The sequence below is a fragment of the Phyllobates terribilis genome, unplaced genomic scaffold (assembly GCF_046119375.1).
Source record: "Phyllobates terribilis strain yellow unplaced genomic scaffold, ASM4611937v1 Scaffold_11__3_contigs__length_659146591, whole genome shotgun sequence".
Classification (NCBI taxonomy): domain Eukaryota; kingdom Metazoa; phylum Chordata; class Amphibia; order Anura; family Dendrobatidae; genus Phyllobates; species Phyllobates terribilis.
The window spans coordinates 492,853,661-492,872,253 of NW_027362771.1; the positions used below are offsets into that span (position 1 = coordinate 492,853,661).

General features: G+C 43.0%; 1 protein-coding gene and 1 long non-coding RNA gene across 2 annotated transcripts; one reads left to right on the forward strand and one right to left on the reverse strand.

The window, feature by feature from the left end:
- Positions 1 to 269: 269 nt before the first annotated feature.
- ZNF703 (zinc finger protein 703) lies at positions 270 to 4,367 on the reverse strand. Its single transcript, XM_073653556.1, has 2 exons — positions 4,111 to 4,367; positions 270 to 2,375 (listed from the first exon to the last, which is right to left on the reverse strand). The coding sequence occupies exons 1-2, from the start codon at positions 4,327 to 4,329 to the stop codon at positions 987 to 989; spliced, it is 1,608 nt and encodes a 535-aa protein (XP_073509657.1). The 5' UTR covers positions 4,330 to 4,367; the 3' UTR covers positions 270 to 986.
- Positions 4,368 to 4,457: 90 nt separating this feature from the next.
- Positions 4,458 to 15,501, forward strand: LOC141166656 (uncharacterized). Its single transcript, XR_012251335.1, has 3 exons — positions 4,458 to 4,596; positions 8,982 to 9,119; positions 12,077 to 15,501. It is a non-coding gene; the product is annotated as an uncharacterized lncRNA (long non-coding RNA).
- The last annotated feature ends 3,092 nt before the right edge of the window (positions 15,502 to 18,593 follow it).

Here is an 18,593-nt window from a genome sequence, read left to right on the forward strand (position 1 = left end):
TGGAGCTCTCGAGAAACGTGAAGGCAAGTTCAGCTCTGCTATATCTGCGCGCACCCAACAAAATACCTAAAAGTGAAATTTACCCTTACTATTTTAGCATTTAGTTGTTTTTCTAATCGTGTTTAGGAGACATCGCATCTTGCGTGTAGGACTAGCAGCGTTTGCACAGTTCCAATAAAGACCAGCAGGTGGCGCCAGAAGCCTAATTTACAACGACTACGTGTAGTTCAGTTATTAAAATCATAAACAATCTCTAAATATTTTAATAGCAAAAAAAAATGTTTATTGTAATCAATACATTCCAGATATTGTACTATTGAACGCTTTGGCATTGAGGTTTTCTTTCATGTAATGTTATGCACGTTACCCAGGCGAAATTATTTCAGAAAAGCATGAAGGGAAATAAAAAATAAAAATAAAGCTAAAAAGTAAAAAACAAAAACCTAAATGTCATTTAAAAGAACACAGTGCGTATAATTAAATTTTCATTTATTAAAACAAAATAAGATTTGCCAATTCTGGATAGCAACCAACGCAAATTATTATTATTATTTTTTTTTTTTTAACTCTCTCCTCCCACCCGTTCCCACCATGCCAAGAACACATTACAAAAAAAAAAAAAAATACACTTCTTTAGAGCTGTACAAAATTAGAAAAGGTTGAAGGAGGTATTTTAAACCCCTTTGAAAAAAAATAAAAAAATAAATAAAAGGAAGCTAAATGAAAAGGCAGATTAAGCGATGAGTATCATGCAAAACAGAAAAGAGAAAAAAAAAAAAAAAAAAAGTCAAATAAAAGTAAAACAAAACAGGAAAAAAAAAAAAAAAGGCCAAATGGAAGACAACATGATAATGCAAAAGAGCTGTTTGGGGCACAGAATGTTTGCATACCATTGGATTGTTGTTGTAAATAATGCACTTAATATTCCCAGCTTGAAGCTAACATACAGTAAATAAATATACAGTCTATGGGTTGGCGAGTTCTATTTACTGGTATCCTAGCGCTGAAGCTGACGTTAACCTCTGTCCATATAGAGCGTATGGGGAGTAGTAAGATCCTGCTGGTAAGGAGGGCACAGGGAGACCATTGGGTGTTAGGTGGCTCTTTCCGTACGGATGGTACCTATTTAGTCCCAAAGTGTGGGGACTCCTTAAAGACAGAGACCCCGGCAATGTGGTAGGACTTCCAGGCCCTGTGGGTGGAAGGTGTAGGTGGCAGGAAGCAGCAGAACCCAAACCAGATGTAGGGTAACCAGCCAAAAGTTTGTCAGCCCCAGGCAAAGCTGTGTGTGTCCGTAAGTGGGCAAGAAGTTCTTCTGACGTGGCAAATCTTTTGTCACAAGGTCCACTGGCAGACACCCAGTTGCATATATGGGGGACTGGGTCATTTGGGAGCATAAAGCCATAGGTGTAGAGAGGATGACCAGGCAGGGAAGGGGTGACGCTGGAAGACAATGTGGTGTGCACCGAATGGAGATGACTGGGGTACACTAACGGGTATCCAGACTTGAGGGCCGATGGATCGTGCACACAGGTAGAGCAGCTGCTAGAGCCCAGGTGGGAGGCGTTGTGGTAGCTCAAGCAATACGGGTCCCTGCATAATCCTTGCATGAAAGACGGAGGAGAGGCACCAGTCAGAGGACTGGAGCTGGGTGGTTTCCCTGGCAAACCTAAAGTCCCAGGGAGTTGATTTCCAACCAGGCTTGTTTTGGTGTGATCCAACCCAGGGACAAATTGGGATGGGTATCCAGCATAGGCACCCACGATGGATCCATGATATCCAATGCCAGAGGGTGGAAGAGGGAAGACCGAGTGTCCAGGTTTGTAGGGAGAAACTGGTGCCACATGGCCTGATCCAAGAGATGGTGGCTCGGATTTGCTGATAGGGGTAACATCTCCACTTTGGCTGGACTCTGCACTGGAGTTGCTAGTACTGGCTCTTGTAAGACTAGTGTTGGCTTGGGACACATCTGAGCTGATTTTGATGGCTTCCGGTTCTTTTTTGTCTTGGCTTTCATTATTTTTAGAGTCACAGTGTTGTCCTGGAGAGCTCACTCTTGATGATGGGGATGGCGCATGAGGAGGAAACGGTTGGCAAGAACCACTGGGCACCCTAAATCCAGCCTTATCTGAACTGCCGCCATTAGAAGAGCTACTTTCCTTCCTGGACTCTCCTCCCTTCGAGTAGGGCTTGAAGCTGGACTTGTCCTCCAGAGGAGACTCCCCGAGCTTCAGTGAGGATGAACGGCTGCTCTCTTTCTCACTTATCCCGCTGGAAGTCACAGAGTTTAGTTTTGAGGATGGTGGAGGATCCGGCTTTCCAATTTGTGAACAGGTCTGAGCAAGGAGAGCGAGTGGACTCTTCTTGGCATCCAACTACAAGTAATAAAGAAAGACATTAGTGGAAATGCAATGAATTGTTGGAAGAGTCCGGGACGATTGCTAGCTCTTCAGTTCAGGGATCGTACCTGACACACACGGTTAAATATCTACGCTACATCTAAATGCTTCATTCCCTTTCGTCTATGAGTTACTACTACATTACTCAAAGCGGTGAAGGCAAATTATGTCCCTCTGTAAATTAATTGAGATTCGGGATGACCAAATCGGAGAACGGCCTGAGAAAATATAAACCACATTGATTAAACCTCTCCTATTTTTTTTTTTTCCATCGCTCCTATTCAACAGAACCCAGCTATTATTTCCAGGCCATAAATCTCGTGAAACTTTATCATTAGGGACTGCCAAGGAATGATTAATGACAGGGGCCCGTGAACTGACTAGGAGGGAAGAGGAGGGGGGAAGAGGAGAGGGGTGGGGGGTGCTGGTGCTACGGGGTGCGGGAGCGAAGTGGGGGGGGGGGGGGGAGAGTAAGACAAACCCATAAAGATCAAAAATATAATTTAATTAGAAAGTGGGTGGAAATAAAATATTACAGGAAAACTCAGGAGACTATTAAAAATATGAAAGCCATTAACAATTGATGCAAACGGCAACGTTGTCACCGGCAATGAACCCGTATGCGTTATTAAAATAATAAATAAGATTTGCTTATCGGAAAGGGACGGGAGGGAAAAAAAAAGTTGTTTTTTTTAACCCAGTTATGAAATCTCATCCAATGCAGCAGATGGGAAGAACGAGTGAGCGAACACGAGACGTTATTGATCTCTTTACTCTGTTACAAGCTCCGAACATCAAATGACATAAAGCTGGGCAGTAAATCACGGGGGCGCAGAGGAGATGGCTCTACATCAGCTCATCACTGGAACCGAGGGACTAGTTTTCATTTCTTTAAATCAAAACAAACAAAGATCCCATAAACGAAACAATTCATCGGAGCGATGCGAACAATTACGTGAAAGCCGGAGCTTTCCATTCACCGAGCCTCACACTGACACTGTTCTCAGATACTATAATACTCAGAAGCAGCTGGAATATATATATATTATATATAATATTCAAGGCTTTACAAGGTGGCGTCTGATCATCAACAGATCGGTGAATCATCATAACGTCCGACAAGACGGAGACACAATGAATGGGCTTCCTAATCTTGTACCTTAAGCCACGTCTTGTAAAGGGGGAACATTACAAAGTCACATAGTACAAGGAATGCAAACACAGCACTCCTCTAATGAAAGGCTGCGTCTGGCAGAAATCAAACATTACTGGGTGTGTAGAGCGCAGATCACAATAGAGACCTCACCTCACTGCCATCCCCAGCCATAGGGGTCCGCCGCGCCCCCCTGGTACCCAGCATATAGGGATCTGTGCCGCCCTTGCACCCTGCACTTATAGGGGTCCCGGCCCCTTGATACCCCCTACATAGGGGTCTGCACCCTCCTGGTACCCTGCAGTCATAGGGGCTCTCTACACTTACAGGGGGGGGGTCCCCTGGCACCCTGCACTTATAGCGGGGTCCCCTGGCACCCTGCACTTCTGAGCCTGGCTTGCACACAGCACATTAAAGCTCAAGGCTACAACTTGTAAATCCCAGAAGGAATGGCTGAGCTAAGCCTTAAGATGTGACCCAGACATAAAGCAGGGGGGCACCACAACAGCCCCGTCCCCCGTACACTCCACAGGCAGGGTCCGGGCACAGCTTCCTTACCTCTATGGGGCTGACAGGGGTGGAGGACAGGGGCTGCAGGTACTCCGGGTGCAGTAAGTGTCCGGTGTGTGCCGTCAGCATTTTCAGCACCCTGATGGGCAGTCTGTTCGCCTGGCGCAGAGGGTGGCTGGGTGCTAGCGCTGCCAATGGTGCCGCCGCCGGAGAGATGCACTTCTGTGGCTCAGTCTCAGTGTAAGATCCAAGGGGAGAACAGTTCATTTGGAGGAGGGATGTCCAGGGCGCAGAGATTCCCCTTGTGCTCCCTTCCCTCCAGCTGGCTGCAAGGCTCTGCCTGCGAGACCCAACCCACAGCTCTCAACACCACTTCAAAGGCTCCGAGCCGGCAGCCAATCACCGCCGGGGGGCGGGAGCGGGGCGGGGCCTGCACGCCAAGGAGCGACAGGATAGGGCTTAACCCTTCCCGTGCTGCAGGAGGAGCAGCGAGGGTGCGTGTGAACCGTGCGGAAAGCGGACACGCGGAAACACGTACGTATAGATCCACAGCTAGAGGATAGATAACTGCACAACATATGCCTCGCTATATACAGCAGGACGTGACGTCATATACACACAAATATACGGCCACACAGATGAGAGCTTGTATAGAAATCATCTAGATTCATGCATATTACTATGCACGCGTATCTATAGCCAGACATGAACACACACACATATATATATATACAAAGAAATAATGCAAACACATAGTTACATACAAACATATAAATATACATGTATACACAGAAATATATCTAGCTGTATAAATGTTCACAAACATCAATATTTATATATAAACTTGCTGTTTTGTACATTCAAACAAATAATACACAAATACACATATATACATACTCATACACATATATATATATATATATACATACACACACTCTTATATACATACTCATACACATATATATATATATATATACATACACACACTCTTATATACATACTCATACACATATATATATATATATATATACATACACACACACTCTTATATACATACTCATACACATATATATATATATATATACATACACACACTCTTATATACATACTCATACACATATATATATATATACATACACACACTCTTATATACATACTCATACACATACATATATATATATATATACATACACACACTCATATATACATACTCATACACATATATATATATATATATATACTGTACACACACACACACATATATACATACTCATACACATACATATATATATATATATACATACACACACTCATATACATACTCATACACATATATATATATATATACTGTACACACACACACACATATATACATACTCATACACATATATATATATATATATGTACACACACACATATATACATACTCATACACATATATATATATATATACATACACACACTCATATATACATACTCATACACATACATATATATATACTGTACACACACACATATATACATACTCATACACATATATATATATATATACATACACACACTCTTATATACATACTCATACACATATATATATATATACTGTACACACACACATATATACATACTCATACACATATATATATATATACATACACACACTCTTATATACATACTCATACACATACATATATATATACTGTACACACACACATATATACATACTCATACACATATATATATATATATACATACACACACTCTTATATACATACTCATACACATATATATATATATACTGTACACACACACATATATACATACTCATACACATATATATATATATACATACACACACTCTTATATACATACTCATACACATACATATATATATACTGTACACACACACACTCATATATACATACTCATACACATATATATATATATATATGTACACACACTCATATATACATACTCATACACACATATATATATACTGTACACACACACACACATATATACATACTCATACACATATATATATATTTACACACACTCATATATACATACTCATACACATACATATATATATACACACACACACTCATATATACATACTCATACACATATATATATATATACTGTACACACACACTCATATATACATACTCATACACATATATATATATATATATGTACACACACACTCATATATACATACTCATACACACATATATATATGTACACACACACTCATATATACATACTCATACACATACATATATATATACTGTACACACACACACACATATATACATACTCATACACATATATATATATTTACACACACTCATATATACATACTCATACACATACATATATATATACACACACACACTCATATATACATACTCATACACATATATATATATATACTGTACACACACACTCATATATACATACTCATACACATATATATATATATATATGTACACACACACTCATATATACATACTCATACACACATATATATATGTACACACACTCATATATACATACTCATACACATATATATATATATATATATATACTGTACACACACACACACATATATACATACTCATACACATATATATATATATGTACACACACTCATATATACATACTCATACACATATATATATATACACACACACACTCATATATACATACTCATACACATACATATATATATACTGTACACACACACTCATATATACATACTCATACACATATATATATATATATATATATATATATACTGTACACACACACACACATATATACATACTCATACACATATATATATGTACACACACTCATATATACATACTCATACACATATATATATATATACACACACACACACACACTCATATATACATACTCATACACATACATATATATATATACACACACACACTCATATATACATACTCATACACATACATATATATATATATATACTGTACACACACACTCATATATACATACTCATACACATACATATATATATACACACACACACTCATATATACATACTCATACACATACATATATTTATATATACTGTACACACACACTCATATATACATACTCATACACATATATATATATATACACACACACACTCATATGCACATACGGCCGACACCAATGTGTATCAGTATTTTTGGCCACGCTCCACAATGTTGATGACTGGCTGCTGGTAACCAGGCTGGAGCCTCCATGACTAATGGCTGAATGGATCCAACATTTGTCATCCATTTTTCTAGTCTTCTGATAAAGGTTGATTTTGGAGGACTCCCCCCCAAAAAAATAGTAGCCAATCAGCCATGTTTCCTTTTTTTTAATTTTTATTTATTTATGTTACTCACTTATATAGCACCATTAATTCCTCAGCGCTTTACAGACATTATCAGCACTGTCCCCATCGGGGCTCACAATCTACATTCCCTATCAGGATGTCTTTGAAGTGTGGGAGGAAACCGGAGAACCTGGAGGAAACCCACGCAAACACAGGAGGAGATAATGCTAACACCTTGCAGATGTTGTCTTTGGTGGGATCTGAACCCACCAGTCTTAATATAATATATGCCTACTGTAGGATATCCTTAGGTTTCGCTACCCTTAAACTGGTTTACATATATTGGTGGCTCAGTGGTTAGCAGCGCTGGGTTCCTGGGTTCAAGGACAACATCAGCAAGGACTTTGTATGTTGTCTGTGTGCCCCAAAAATAATGATCTGTAAAGTGCTGTGTAATTAATGGTGCCATGTAAAATAGATAATAAATGACTATGCGTTAGGCTGAAGTCTCTGCTGGCCTGGTGTGTATGGGAGGTCAGGTAATGGAAGCCATGTATCTTATTGGTCCATGTATCTTATTGGTCTATCATGCTGCATTATGGAAGTGCTGAAGACCAGCCGAATTCAATGCTGAGCAATCTCCTGCACTCCAATAAGAATGGATGGAGCCAAAGTGCAGATAAGTGACCTCTGCTCCATTCACACGGTGCTCTAGTGGCCTGTGCACACATTGCAGATTTGTTGCAATTTTGTCTTGTTTTTCTGCGCAGATTTGTCACAAAACCTGAAGCTTGATGCCAGCAAAGTGAATGGCAATCCTGCAGATTTGGTGCAGATTTATTTCTGCACTTAGGGCAAATTAACCCCCAGTTTTGCTCCTGGATGTGGGCGCCCCTCTCTTACCTCTATAGATATGCAGACATTTGGGGTGAGGGATGGCAGAACTATTGCCTGTATAAAGTTGGCCCCATGTGCTCCCCCATATGTGACACCTGAGCGCGGTGCATACGTGTCCGCTGTACATGATGTGTATTGCGCGCTGCTGCAGTGCATATGTGTCCGCTGTACATGATGTGTATTGCGCGCTGCTGCAGTGCATATGTGTCCGCTGTACATGCTGTGTTTTGCGCGCTGCTGCAGTGCACGCTGCTGTGCACATAAATCCTCACCATTATTCTATGACTGCGAGGCATGCGTTATGACACTGAGCATTCCCGGTGATTTAGTGCTGGGCTCACATTCTTGCACAGGCTGATCCGGACATTGTATCATCTTTTTCTCTTTGTGTTTTTGGCTCTGATTAGACATTCTCATGGGCTTGATATTTAAACCAGACGTAGGCAACGTGGCTTTTCCGCAGCAGCTGTGATACGACGGGTACCACACGACGTTATAATCCCAAAGTGCATGCTGAGACTTGTAGTACTACAGCCACAAAAGCTGCATGCTGTTTATTTAACCAATTTTTCATGTTTGTCTAATAAGTTGTGGTCATGATTCGATCAATTAGAAAAATTATTTATGGAGATGTTACAACATTTTCAATCTCGTTTTTCATTTATTTGATTATTTATAGGTGAAAATGAGCAGATGTAGTCATGTCGTCACGGTTCGAGTTCTTCCATAATATATTACCGGAGCTTATACTTACCCACAGAACAGGGGCGGACATACCATTGGTGCAATCTGTGCAGCCGCACAGGGGTCCCAAGAGGTAAGGGGGCCATTACTATCTCTTAAGCAGGTGGAATTGTACATTACGATGAACCACAGGACTGCAGAGGGCCCATATATTGTTCTTGCACAGGGGCCCCCTTTTGTCTGTTCACTAGAGCCACACAAGATAGGACTTGCAAGCTTTCTAATGTAATAATGAACCTAGACCAAGAATGTCTGTAGGAGAGGAGGAAAGCCAGTGCCACACAAGACCACTAGGAGGCGCTGCTAATGTTTATCTAAAATGAAAGTTCAGCGCCACTATGGAGTTTACACAGGAAGGCTCCTTAGGTCACATCTTGATGAGCTCATAGCAAGATAAAAAGTAATAAGCATCATTGTTTGAATTATTTAAAGGTCTCCGGTAGAGCAGGGGTCAGATTCCTTATCAGTAATTACATGTGATAAATGACTGCAGAGCTTATCTCAGGAGGAGCATGTTGTTTTCTCCTCTCATAATTTATCTTCTAAAGGTTGATGGAGCACCACAACGTCTCCTGAAGGTCCCGCAATGTGCCTGTGCTGCATGGTTAATGCTCCCAGGCACAACAGGAATGTGGGATATATATATATATGCATTTTAGTGTCCCCTGTCGACAGTGACAATGCTTGTGACGTAGTTAATCTTTCTTTAAGGGCACAGTCAGACGGTGGTATAACACGGATGACGATCGTATCACAGTGCTCGGACTGGCCGGCAGCTCTCTTGACCAGAGCGTGCTAGCATCTATTTCTATGCAGCCGTCACGCTCAGGTCAGGAGAGCCGCCGGCCAGTCTGAGCATTGCGATGCGATCGTTGTCCGTGTTATACCACCGTCTGACTGTGCCACGACCCCACTATCAGTATTTGGTCACTATTTTCTCTCAGGAGCGGGAGCCAAAACCAGGAGTGGGTGATAAATGCAGAATTGGTGACTTGTTTCTATTATACCTTTTCTCTGATTGTTCCTCACCTGGTTTTGGCTCCCACTCCTGAGGAAAAAATACAGACTGAATACTGATCAAATACTGATAGTAGGGCCGTGGTCAAAAAGGTGTATTCTTAGGTTTGCATGTTGCCCCCTATACTTTGGTGGATAAGGGATAACTTCCATTTCGCTGGGTTTCCGACTGCTCGGACCTCCAGCGATACTAGGAACTGGTGCTCTTCTCCGTGTGAATGGAGCGGTGGTCTATCATGCTACATTATGGAAGTGCTGAAGACCAGCCAATCTCCTGCCAAACTCCTACACTTGGTGGCTCAGTGGTTAGCAGCGCTGGGTTCCTGGGTTCAAGGACAACATCTGCAAGGACTTTGTATATTGTCTGTGTGTCCCAAAAATAATGATCTGTAAAGTGCTGTGTAATTAATGGTGCCATGTAAAATAGATAATAAATGACTATGCGTTAGGCTGAAGTCTCTGCTGGCCTGGTGTGTATGGGAGGTCAGGTAATGGAAGCCATGTATCTTATTGGTCCTTATTGGTCTATCATGCTGCATTATGGAAGTGCTGAAGACCAGCCGAATGCAATGCTGAGCAATCTCCTGCACTCCCATAAGAATAGATGGAGCCAAAGTGCAGATAAGTGACCTCTGCTCCATTCACATGGTGCTCCAATGGCCTGTGCACACGTTGCAGATTTGTTGCATTTTTGTCGCGTTTTTCTGCGCAGATTTGTCACAAAACCTGAAGCTTGATGCCAGCAAAGTGATTAGGAATCCTGCAGATTTGGTGCAGATTTATTTCTGCAGTGGTCAGCGGTTTGCTGATTTCACCCATGCTAGTGAAGGGAAAAATCTGCGCCAAAAATGCAAGTAAAAAACGCATCAAAACACGCCTATTTGATGCTGCAATTTTCCTGACAATAGATGCAGAAATGGTGCAGAAATTTCTGCACCAAATACTTAAAATGTGCACATACCCTAAGGTTATTGGAATTGGTTGGGGTCCCAGTGGTGAGACCGCCAGTGATCCAAAAGTTCTGATAGGGGTTAATAAAGTGCTTGTAAAAAAAAATTTACTTTTTATTCTAAATCCTCTCTGTTCTGAATAATGGAGGGATTTGTAATTGTACAGTTTATTGCTCGTTGCCTGAGTCACCGGCCATTGCTGCGCTCTATAGAGTGGTGGCCGGTCTCCTAGGCAAGGAGCGCAGCGCTTGCCAGCTTTTTAGCCTGTAAGCTCTGCTCTGAAGATGGCTGCATCTCTGACAATTAAAAATATTCAAGAACATCAACCTTTGGGCAGAGTTAGCATAAACCCCGCACCATCTATGGTTCAGTTCATAGGATTGTGTCCGTACAATCGGCACTGTTGCATGGAGAAGATACAAGGCCTTCCCCTATTGTATAATACAGAAATGACTGAATATAGTATATAAAATCCTGACGTAAAGGACAACTCAAGGACGTTATTTTATTTTAAGGGGAAATGCTCCTTAACTCTTTGTCATCGACCCAGGTCTGCTGCGCGGCGTGAGCTCATAAATATCACTGTCAGTTTATATTTCCAATATGGATTGGACTTTTGCTTTATTGCGCTTCATTTATAAACAATTCCTTTTATTGTTACATGTCAAGACAAAGCAGCGCGGTGTGTTAAATCCCAGCGCATTTGTTAGCAACGGACATAATTCACAGGAATTTTAGCCAGGAGCTGCTGCAACAGCAACCGTGCTAATAATATACAGGTTGTAAATTCTCAGTGAGAGCTGGCTCAGTCCTATGACATGTATACATTAATTGTATACAGCGCGTCCATTGCTGCGTAAACACTGCAGGCATGCTGATTTAAGGCCTTGATCTGGACACACTTAGGAAAGAGAACGACAGCTGCGCACCCGCGCACTCCGAAATCCTGCGCCACCAACGCCTTTTACTATTAGACAGTTTGATGAAGTCATGACAATAATCTCCGCCTTGTGATAGGACTCTGCAAGATAATTAACCAATTCTGATTTTTTGTTTTATGCAGATGGTGAAATTGAAAAAATGGAAAAAAATTGTTGGAGGGACATGACATGGGCTTCAGAAGTGGCCAGATCAGATAGTCGCCTCGTGGGATCTTCAGTGTGTCCTCAAACTAGAGAGATGCATTCACTTTCTCGTGACCTGTTCCTGTATTTTACATGTGCAAGGAAAATGTATTTTTAAACTTACAAAGTGTTCTTAAACAAAGACTTTAAGCAGCGGACTAATGGACTTTTAAAGCCACGTTCACACGTTCAGTATTTGGTCAGTATTTTACATCAGTATTTGTAAGCCAAAATCTGGAGTGGGTGATAAATACAGAAGTGGTGACGAGTTTCTATTATTCTTTTCCTCTGATTGTTTCTCTCCTGGTTTTGGCTTACAAATACTGATGTAAAATACTGACAAAGTACTGAACGTGTGCACATGGCCTTAAGAGTTATTCTCAACTTTGCAATTTACTAGTTCAATCCTTTTCTTAAGAAATGAAAGAAATGAATGGTTTCTTATTTTATAGTATACTGCTCATTGCCTAGGTTACTGGCCGACTGTGCAGTCGATTAGGGGTGGTCGGTCTCCTAGGAGCTTTTGCAGCACAGAAAATTGCACAGTATATGCCAACAATGAAGCCATCCAGCTAATCCAAACTATCAATCAGGAGCAACCATGATGGGGAAGCCAGGAAGGCAGGGGAGTGGTGTGCTCCTGAAGATCTATGGTGAGAACAACCCTATAAAGCAACAATTTCCATGAAGCAACCATTTCTATACAGCAACTGTTTTCCATAAAGCAACAATTTCCATACAGCAACCTCTCAGCTTCTTGGAAGTTCATGGAAGAGTAAGTTTACTTTTATTCTTGTGTAATTTATAAATATCTTTTCCTAGTTGTGGAAGAAATCCGATAGTTCTGCTTCCGGGTTTGCAGAGCTTCTAACTTCTGCTCATATATATCTGCAACAAAGCCTTCAACATAAATATGAACAGAGCTTTAGACAAAAAATAAAGTTAAGCTTAATCTTCCATGATACATATCTATATAAGGATTCGTTTTTTTGTTGAACCTCTAAAGTTCAGGACTTTACTTTTACGATCACTTCTGGTCTACATTGGCAACCCATTTGTCTCTGCCTAAATCTTCTAATTCCAAAAAGTTTCAAATAATTTTCTTTGTTTTTGTTCTGGACTGTGCAACCACTCCCATCTGTATTTGTAAATTAGACAAGTGTGACTAGTGTCCGAGTCGCTGAGGCAAGACTGTTGGTAGTTATTCTCCTGTAAGGAGGTGGAGGTGTGGCCCACACCCCCCCCTTGAAGACATGTGTATTGTTGTAATGTGTATTGTGACATGCATTATTGGTGATAATGTTGTGTTTTGCCGAACAGTAGGGAGAGTTAGGGTTAATGTTTGGGACTAACCCAGGGTAGGAGGGGCTAAAGTGAAGGGACAGAGACAGTTTCCTGTTAGAAAGTCAGTTCAGGCCTAACTTGCAGCTAGAGCAGACCTTTGGTCTGAATACTAAGCAGAGTCGCATGACGTGTGTGTCCCCAATGTGTGTGGAGACCAAGGTAGTGGATAGCGTGATCCTGAGTGGAGAAAGATGTGACCGAAGGACAGAGTGATCAACCAGAAATGGGTCCTGGGACAGGACGCCTAGCAGTACAGCCCCGAGTTTATAATTCAGAGAGGTAACGGGCTAGGACGGGACAGAGAATGTGAGACGAAGAGAGTGCCCGGGGCGGGAGTTCCAAGGCGTCAGAAGCAGAGAAGCGAAGTACTGGCCATATTGGCAAACTAGTTCCCTTAAGAGGGAAGAGGAAGCGGAACCGCGGATTGAGAATAGGACTCTAACTTACTGGACTGTAGTACTATGCTTGGTAGTGGTGAAGATACAGGACTGAGTGAGGTAGAACCGAGTCATTCTGAGATGGACAGGAAGAATGTATGTGAAGGTGCTGAGGATGCTCTCTGTGTTAAAGGAAACATTCGTGAAGTATTGCACCCGCTATCTACTGTACATAGTTCCCACCAAGTTGCTGTGTAGTAAAAGACTGTTTATTATTGATTAGTGGTCTCCCTCATTGAACTTTACAACACCTGATGCTGGCTAGCAGTAGTCACGGGCATCATGCGGCCGGCAAGGGCCTAGCGCTTCCATAGCACAAGTCCACACACCCAGCCAGGACCCTTATCTTCATGTAACGTGCCGGGGCGTAAGAGACAAGAACCTTGCCCACGGCTAATGCCCCGCGCCACATTCCACCTGTATGACAGAGAAGGGGACTGCCTTAGCTATTGAAATAGGAAGTGAACCGCCTCCCTTCACACATTGCTCCGGTCATATGCCACCACAGAAAATTCTGATCTAGGACCAGACCGCCTACAGGATCAGCCCACTGGAGCTAAAAAATGTGTACCAGTCAGTGTCTTGTACTGTTCAAGATTACTGTACTTGTTTTTTATTATGTATACCCCTTTTCACATGTGTAAGCGCCATGGAATAAATGGCGCTATAATAATAATAAATAATAATAATAGTTATTAAGATATAATATCCTATTGTAAGTTGAAAACTTTTAAAGTGTAAATGTAGTTTTAATTTTTATTTCATAAATCAATAGTGCACATGAAAATAAGAAACTTTATAATATATCTTATCAGAGAAATCTGTTTCTTTCTTCTCCTGGACTGATCATTCATTCTCAATTCATAGGTAAAAATCTGTATTCAGTCCTTATAGATTTTCCCATTATTGAGATAGGAAATGACAGTTGGTGCTCATAAAGTTCTATACAGAGGGGGGAGTGAGGAAGTAGCTGGAGGCAGGCACAGACATTCCGCTGCAAGTTCTCCTGGAACAAGGAGGGAGGAGCTGGAGGCAGGCACAGACATTGCGCTGCAAGTTCTCCTGGAACAAGGTGTGAGGAGCTGGAGGCAGGCACAGACATTCTGCTGCAAGTTCTCCTGGAACAAAAAGGGAGGAGCTAGAGGCTGGCACAGACATTCCTCAGCAAGTTCTCCTGGAAAAAGGAGGGAGGAGCTGGAGGCAGGCACAGACATTCCGCTGCAAGTTCTCCTGGAACAAAAAGGGAGGCGCTAGAGGCAGGCACAGACATTCCCCTGCAAGTTCTCCTGGAACAAGGAGTGAGGAGCTGGAAGCAGGCGCAGACATTCGGATGCAAGTTCTCCTGGAACAAGGAAGGAGGAGCTAGAGACAGGCTCAGACGTTTCCCTGCAAGTTCTCCTGGAACAAGGAGGGAGGAGCTAGAGGCAGGCACAGACATTCCCCTGCAATTTCTCCTGGAACAAGGAGGGAGGAGCTAGAGGCAGGCACAGATATTCCCCTGCAAGTCCTCCTGGAACAAGGAGGGAGGCGCTGGAGGCAGGCACAGACATTCCGCTCCAAGTTCTTCTGAAACCACAGTTACAGTTCTCCATAAAACTTTATGAGCACCAACTGTCATCTCCTGTCTCCATAATGGGAACGTCTGTAATCACTGAAGACAAATTTTACTTGTGATTTGAGAATTTTGAGAATGAATGATCAGTCCAAGAGGAATAAGAAGAAGCAGATTTCTCTAAAGCAGTTATTTTTTAAGTTGAAGTAGTGTTTTTTTTGTATTTCAAACATAAAAGTACAATTTTCTATAGAATCGGTGGACAGCATAAATGTACAGTACAGCTAGTAAATCGGTGTGCGGTGACGGGCCTGACCTGAGGCTGGCAAACTCTTCAATGATAAATGAGTGTGGTTTGGTGTTTCTGGCTTGAGGGGTTAAACCTCGGCCAAATTCTCCAGAAGTTTTGTGAGGGGAAGAGGGGTAAGATGGCACATTACAGCTGGCTGTTAAACCCGCAGCTTTGAAGAGGAGACATCACTCAGAACAAATTGCTCCTCTGTTTGAATACCTTTGCTCCTTTGCACGGACATCAGCTCCACAGGCCCATTTATCACCTCCCGGCCTGACAGTTTTATGCTTCCTTTCATTAACTGCTTTGTGAGGGCCTGTAATAATCTTCCCAGAACCTTCTAGAAGAAGCATTTTTGCTCTCCCATACCCTTTCTCTGATGAACAGAAAGAGCAGGAAAAATGTAGCCAGTAATCACATGCCAAGCTTATCATCAGAGCCTGCGAATACCGCGAAAGCGGTGAGATATGTATCAGCCATCATGCAATATGCACGTGTCACACTGGGGAAGGGAGGTATTGACGGCTCTTTACATAGCGAGATTGTGTATATGAATGAGAAATCAAGATCGAAAAGTATCTATGAGAGCGGATATGGACGGAGGAGATCGAAGCTCCTGGACCAACTGCTTAGGAGAAAATACGACAATATGGAGGATAGGATATATGTCTACACATGGAGAATACACAGCCTCCTCTATGCTGGGCGCATTTAAATGTGTTATCCTCTTTCAAGAAAGTAGACCCCAAAGTGCTCTAAAATATCTAAAATAACAGCAGATACTCACCCCCCCCATACCAGCACCAGCTCCCTGCCACTGCTCGGGTCTCGGGGTTTGGGCTACAGTGGTGACGTCATGCTCATTACCATTGTAACTAATTACTGAGCTCAGCAGCTGTGCCAAAGTACATGGAACTAGCCAATGAGCTCAATGACTGGCTACAGCGGTAATGTCACTCCAAGGTAGACGGGACTAGCCAGTGAGCTCAGTGACTGGCTACAGCGGTGATGTCACTTCAAGGTAGACTGGACTAGCCAGTGAGCTCAGTGACTGGCTACAGCAGTGATGTGACTCCAAGGTAGATGGATCTAGCCAGTGAGGGCAGTGACTGACTACAGTGGTGATGTCACTCCAAGGTAGATGGAACTGGCCAATGAGCTCAGTGACTGGTTACAGCAGTGATGTCACACCAAGGTAGACGGAACTGGCCAATGAGCTCAGTGACTGGTTACAGCAGTGATGTCACACCAAGGTAGACGGAACTGGCCAATGAGCTCAGTGACTGGCTACAGCGGTGATGTCACTCCAAGGTAGACGGAACTGGCCAATGAGCTCAGTGACTGGCTACAGTGATGATGTCACTCCAAGGTAGACGGAACTGGCCAATGAGCTCAGTGACTGGCTACAGCGGTGATATCACTCCAAGGTAGACGGGACTAGCCAGTGAGCTCAGTGACTGGCTACAGTGGTGATGTCACTCCAAGGTAGACGGAACTGGCCAATGAGCTCAGTGACTGGCTACAGTGGTGATGTCACTCCAAGGTAGACGGAACTGGCCAATGAGCTCAGTGACTGGCTACAGCGGTGATGTCACTCCAAGGTAGACGGAACTGGCCAATGAGCTCAGTGACTGACTACAGTGGTGATGTCACTTCAAGGTAGACTGGACTAGCCAGTGAGCTCAGTGACTGGCTACAGCGGTGATGTCACACCATGGTAGACGGAACTAGCCAGTGAGGTCAATGACTGGCTACAGCGGTGATGTCACTCCAAGGTAGATGGAACTGGCCAATGAGCTCAGTGACTGGCTACAGTGATGATGTCACTCCAAGGTAGACGGAACTGGCCAATGAGCTCAGTGACTGGCTACAGCGGTGATATCACTCCAAGGTAGACGGGACTAGCCAGTGAGCTCAGTGACTGGCTACAGTGGTGATGTCACTCCAAGGTAGACGGAACTGGCCAATGAGCTCAGTGACTGGCTACAGTGGTGATGTCACTCCAAGGTAGACGGAACTGGCCAATGAGCTCAGTGACTGGCTACAGCGGTGATGTCACTTCAAGGTAGACTGGACTAGCCAGTGAGCTCAGTGACTGGCTACAGCGGTGATGTCACACCATGGTAGACGGAACTAGCCAGTGATGTCAATGACTGGCTACAGCGGTGATGTGACTCCAAGGTAGATGGAACTGGCCAATGAGCTCAGTAACTGGTTACAGCGGTGATGTCACACCAAGGTAGACGGAACTTACCAATGAGCTCAGTGACTGGCTACAGAGGTGATGTCACACCAAAGTAGACGGCACAAGCTGCAGAGCTCAGTGACTGGCTACAGCGGTGATGTCACTCCAAGGTAGACGGAACTGGCCAATGAGCTCAGTGACTGGCTACAGCGGTGATATCACACCAAGGTAGACGGAACTGGCCAATGAGCTCAGTGACTGACTACAGCGGTGATGTCACTCCAAGGTAGACCGTACTGGCCAATGAGCTCAGTGACTAGCTACAGTGGTGATGTCACTCCAAGGTAGACGGAACTAGCCAATGAGCTCAGTGACTGGCTACAGCGGTGATGTCACTCCAAGGTAGACGGAACTGGCCAATGGGTTCAGTGACTGGCTACAACGGTGATGTCACACCAAAGTAGACGGCACAAGCTGCAGAGCTCAGTGACTGGCTACAGCGGTGATGATCACTGACGACATGACAAAACCACTTCAACCAAAATGCTATCAGAGGTGGGGAACCGAAAGTGAACCTGGGGAGGGTAAGTACCTGCTTTGTTAGTTATTTTAGAGTGAAAGTGGAAAACACCTTTAAACTGAAGAC